Source organism: Austrofundulus limnaeus, unplaced genomic scaffold (assembly GCF_001266775.1).
Source record: "Austrofundulus limnaeus strain Quisiro unplaced genomic scaffold, Austrofundulus_limnaeus-1.0 Scaffold173, whole genome shotgun sequence".
Classification (NCBI taxonomy): Eukaryota; Metazoa; Chordata; class Actinopteri; order Cyprinodontiformes; family Rivulidae; genus Austrofundulus; species Austrofundulus limnaeus.
Genome location: NW_013952575.1, coordinates 784,910 through 790,586, shown reverse-complemented (window position 1 = coordinate 790,586; position 5,677 = coordinate 784,910). Strand labels below are relative to the sequence as shown.

At 37.4% G+C, this 5,677-nt stretch overlaps 1 protein-coding gene across 2 annotated transcripts in view; it reads right to left on the bottom strand.

The window, feature by feature from the left end:
- The window catches only part of cep290 (centrosomal protein 290), a gene marked incomplete in the record, with an annotated part of 103,571 nt that overhangs the window by 35,094 nt on the left and 62,800 nt on the right, over window positions 1–5,677 (bottom strand). For both annotated transcript variants that reach the window (XM_014017619.1, XM_014017618.1), the window contains 5 exon segments: window positions 1,898–2,097; window positions 2,188–2,295; window positions 3,821–4,090; window positions 4,178–4,312; window positions 4,473–4,580. In XM_014017619.1, the coding sequence (XP_013873073.1) occupies window positions 1,898–2,097; window positions 2,188–2,295; window positions 3,821–4,090; window positions 4,178–4,312; window positions 4,473–4,580 (821 nt within the window).

The following is a 5,677-nucleotide window of genomic DNA, read 5'->3' as shown; positions in this document are numbered from 1 at the left end:
ATGTATGAATATAATATACAAGTTTCACTTTTTAAATGGAATTACTGAAATAAATCTACTTTTTCATGATATTCTAATTTTATGACCAGCACCTGTACACTAAGGAACAACCTCAGAGATTTCTGTCAAGAGGAACACAATCCAGAAGAACAGTGAAGACACTGTTCAGAACCCTCAAGCTCCCAGGACCCAAGTTTGAAGTGAAGTGGAACCATCCAAGTGGAAAAGTAGTAGGGCAAGCTATATACTGTATATACGTATATATACAAAAAAAAAGTTAAATTTTAATGCCCTTATTAACTCATAATTTATTGAAATTAATTATAAACATTTGTTTAACTTCAAAAGAACAGTTTTTAAAGTAAATGTTGTTGAAACCGCAACTTTCTCAGTGGATCTAAGCTTGATAATGCAGCCTACGTGGATTACGGTAGTCGAAAACAGATCCACTGATTCTTCAACACAGCGCAAGTTGATAAAATGAAATTTTAAAATCTATATTGTTCGATACATAGTGCATATTAAACCTAGAGCACTGTATTGAACAATTCAATTCAGATGCATGTACTGCACCCCTAATACATGTATATGGAACATACCATGTCATGTATTAAAAGTTTTCTTTTAATCCATGATTTGAAGTGAAGGATTGTAAAGGATTATGTGAGAATGGATTTTAAAATCACACAAATCTTACAGTCAATGAAACTATAAAGATTACTCTACAGAACAGTTCTGACAAAGCAAAATCAAACAAAACATGCACAAGTTGCTTGTCACTTCAAGTATCATGAAAGAAATAACTTTCCATGTGAGGTAATGATGAAATTAAAGCCAACCCAAGGAAATATAATGTGGTTGAATAAGAGTTAAGAGATTTTGTATTTTGTTTGTTTGACAATGTTAAGAATCTATGGAAAAGCACTGCATTCACCAAAGAAAAAAAAAGAGTCCTGATCTCGTAATTACAAGATCCGGACCTCGTAATTATGAGATTTCATAATTACAAGATAAGATGTCATAATTACGAGATCCTGATCTCGTAATTATGAGAAAGATTTAGGAGTCATAGATGACCAACACTACAAGAAAAGTGGACAATAACTGCACCATTGGATTTGATTTGTTTTTAATTTCTCATAAGTGTGAGACACTGGGAAAAACTGAGTTTACTTAATGCAGATGGCATTAATGTCAGTATGTCGACGTTGCCAGGAATCTTAAATCCTTGGGGTTGTTCAGGCTAAAAGCCCACTCTGACCTGCTGGAAGTTGCTCTCTCCCTGCAGGAGCCATTAAACCAGTGCAAGATGCTTCATATCAGTAGCTAATGGATCTGAAAAGATCCCAGAGTGGCTTGGTGGTGTCCCAAAGAACTGTCCGGTGTTATATTACGTCCTGTACGTACACAAAGACCACACATAGTCCTGTTTCAACCCTGCGGTCATAACTTTATTAAACTCAGGTGAGTAAAAATATACAGCTCAGTCCGGGCACTTGTGCATTCATTATCACACATTAACATATCCGGGTGGAACATAAACTCAAAACAATAGTTCCAGTTTTTACATCTGGTACCTGCTCAAAATCCTAGATCCTCAAGGAGTCCTACTTTTCACTTGTTTTCTTGTAATTCTGAGATATTTTCTCGTAATTGTGGCATCCTTTCTCGAAATTATGAGATCTTATCTCTTAATTGTGAGATCAGGATCTCTCTCGCAATTACAAGATAGTGTCTTTTTTATTTACTTGTTTTTTTGTGAATGCAATGCTTTTCTGTAAGAATATCCCATTAATCTTAACATCAAACAAGTTTATTTAAAGATTTTACTTTGGTTCATTTACTTCAATACAAGTTTAAAGTTTATCATTGTCAAATGTAAAAAAAAGTTAATCACTTTTTCATTTCATCAGCGTGTTTCCTAGCCTGTGCTGTCACAATGCTCCGTTGTCGCTCCAGCTCAGCTGTGGTCAGCTTCAGCTTCTCCGTCATGGAGCTGAGAGAAATTTCCTGCTCGGCCACAATCTGCTCCAATTCAGCCAGACGCTCCAGGTGCTTGGGCGTTGGTACCCTGAGAGTGGGCTTTTTCATCAGTTCCTAAAGCAGGGGAAAAGGAGGGGATATGAAACCCAACAGTCAACATCAGGTAAAAGAGAAAAAAAAAAGATTGTTCAACTAAAACTTTACCATTGCTGTCTGTTTGAAGCGATTCAGTGAGGTATCTGTCTGTATGTCCAACTTCTCATGCAGGATTCTCAGCTCTTCCTGATGCCTCTTTATTGTTTCCTCTTGATCCTGGTATGAACACAGTGGAGTTCCATAGAAATAAAAAAGGCAGTAAAAAGTTTAAATAGATCAAAGAAAAACGTAAAAACCTCGACCTTTACTGAAGAAAAACCTTTTACGTCTTCTTAGTTCTTGATAAAGTATACAGGATAGAGGTGCCGAGTAACATTTTTACATTACTGTTTAATTTCAGCAGTAAGATTACAGTTTACTAGGGGCGTAACAGTACACGTATTTGTACTGAACTTTCATGATACACATCTCAGTCAAATACCAAACTAGATGACAAATACAGTGTACACAACCAATCTTGAGGAAAGTGTTCATGCTTTTGTTTTTGGCTAACATCTACAGAAGAAAGAGCGTAAAGAAAACTACTTCTTGTAAATCATTATGGTACATCCCTCAAATATATGTATTGTGGGAATTGCATGAAAAAAGCCCTTTGCAAGGAAGTGTGTACACAGGCTGCACCTGAGTTTATCATTATGATATTACATTATGATTTAGTGACTTTGTCACTATATTTTGTATTTTGCAAGTTTTCAGACCCCTCTAACATTGTTTTTCTTTTCAAAAAGCAACTAGCGACAAATCTAGCTACTTTTCCCGGTGTTATTGGAGACTGCATGTAAAAGCACAGATCATTCAGCAGCTTCTGTAACTGACCAGTATAAACAGACTGACTAATCAGTGCTTTAAATCATATTCGTACACTGATGGGACACACATAGGAAGCAGTAGGTGTTGAATGTCTTGCCCAAGGACACTTCGACATGCGACTGAACAGCGGTGGAATCGAACCGCCAACTCTCTCATTGGAGGACGAGTCCCTTAACCCAGTAGTTCCCAAACTTTAATCTTCTAACCCACAAAATACCCATGGCAAAAACTTGTGACCCCAAATATTACTAGTTTGAGTACACCACGAACTTCGTTAATAACCCTAAAAACACAGGCTTTTTGACAATCTAAACAGCTTGTACACAAATATAAATACTTATTTATACTTATTTTGCATTTTTGTAATAATTATAGGGAAAATATTACATCAGCAATTATTTTATTACCCTTTAAATTGATTTCTGGAGATTATCCAAGGTGCTTCATGACCCATAATTGGGTCCCAAGCCCAACTTTGGGAACCAAAGCAGTGGTTCCCAAACTTTTCAGCTTTTGACCCACAAAATAACAGTAGCAGAGACCTGTGCCCCCAACTATTTTTGGATGATAAACATTTGTATCAGGTCAACAAAACACGGGCATAGTAACAATATTTTTATACTACATTTATCCATTTTAAATATACTAACCTCACTCCTTTGTAACAACTAAGGCAAAAATGTAATTAATTCAGAAAATCTTGTCAGGACCCCACCTTGATGTTTCTGGACCTCACTTTGGGTCCCGACCCCAACTTTGGGAAACACTGCCCTAACCACCCAGACACAGCAATGCACCCCTAGTATTTTTACATTATTGCACATAAAAACAGCAAAGCAACAATTAAATGTTTAAAATAGTATTACTGCACCTGTCTAGTCTGAGCCATCTGGTTTTGATATTTCTTTAGAACATCTTCTTTTTTGTCGAGTCGAGCTTGGAGGTCCTTGATGGTTTGATGGGCCAGTTTGAGCGCAGGCTGACCATCAGACTGCATCTCTTTGTGCTCACAAAGGTCGACAAGCAGGCGTTCTGTGTGAGCGGCCGCTGGGAGCTGGAGACGCAGCTCGTTAATCACCTTATCCCTGGATACGATGTTCTGTTCTGCTTTCCACAGAGCGTCTTCTTTCTCTTTCAACTTCTGTCAAACAAAAAGGAGCAAACGTCAACACGACGAGTGGTGCTTTGCATTTAGCTTAAATCTGTCAGCAGTGACTGAATACTGTGCCTTGGTCAAACTTTTGCACGTGGCCTGAATCTCCAAACGGGTGCGGACGTGCTCTCTGATTTTACCAAATGCAAACTCTAACTGATGAGCAAGAGGCAGCATCGGGTCTGGGAGGGATTCTGTACATTCATCAAACTAAAGAAATGTTTTAAAAATTGTTATTAGGAAAGTAGGAAAAATGTTACTTCATGAATGTTTTAAACTTATTTATAGCTGGAAATTCAGCATTTTTGTTGCAAAACAGATTTAAATTCTAATGGTGATCCAAAAAAAAAAAGGAAGCAATATTTTTTACCTTTTCTGCACTGCTAAGAACCTCATTTTGCTGTTTTTCAAAGTCGTCCAGCTGACCCTCCAACTCTACTTGTTGTTGATCCCATGTGAGCTGGCGTTCTTCCTGCAGCTTTATGATGATGAGAAAAAAATAAGTCCTCAAAAAACCCTAGCCCACTTAGTCATGTCAAAAGACAGTTCAAACCTTTTGAAACCTTAAACTTTATGTATCAGGACACCAGGCTCTACACCTTTACAAATGCAGAAACACCATAAGAAAGTCCAACATATAATTATTTACTAAACAAAATTAATGTTAAGGAAAAAGGCATGTAAAAAATAATAAAACAAACAAGTCGATTCTGCTGTTTTCATGACTTAAGAGGTTAAAAATCAGCCAGGTTCTGTTGATCAAATGTACTGAAACACTGATCACAATGACCTCAGGTTTGCAGGTTTGGTCACACAGGTGTGTTAACACAATACCAAGGCAGAAAAAAAACCCATCAGCAACGACAACAGAGATGCAACTGTTGCTGTTCCTATATCTGAGAATGGTTAAAGGTGATTTCCTAACAATTTGGAGTTCATCAGTCTTCAAAGAGAAACATTTTTCACAAGTAGAAAACATTGAAGACCGCATTTTGCACATGACTAACCTGTTTGTCCAGGTGGAGGTAGGGCTTATAAGGCTGAGTTTCACTTGAAACTCATCAGACTGATGAAGTCTCTTGGAGGAGAGATGAAACATTTCACTAAAGAAGAACCCGTCCAGAGGACCTACTTATTTTTTCTTTTTGATTGAAGACCTCTGAAAGGTTTCTGATGAGTGGAGGTCCCACCAAATTCACCTCAAAAGTCAAACTGTGCAATGGTCAGGACACTGCCAAAAATAAGCTGCTGAAACTTCACAGGCCTCAGTTGGCAGATTAAAGTTCCTGGCAGGACAGTGATCCCAAACACAGCAGCGAATACACAACAGAACAGCTGACAAAGAAAAGAATCAAGATGTTGCTGAACTCCAGTTAAAATTTAGACATCAAACTGGTTGAAATGCTATGTTGGGACCAGGGGTGGAAATTAGCACCCGCCACTGGCCAAATTATGAAGAGGCGTGTAGATCTGAACAATGCACCCACCACAGTGGCAGGTGTGTAATGAACAAACAAACAAACAAATAAATAAATAAATAAATAAATAAATAAATAAATAAATAAATAAATAAAT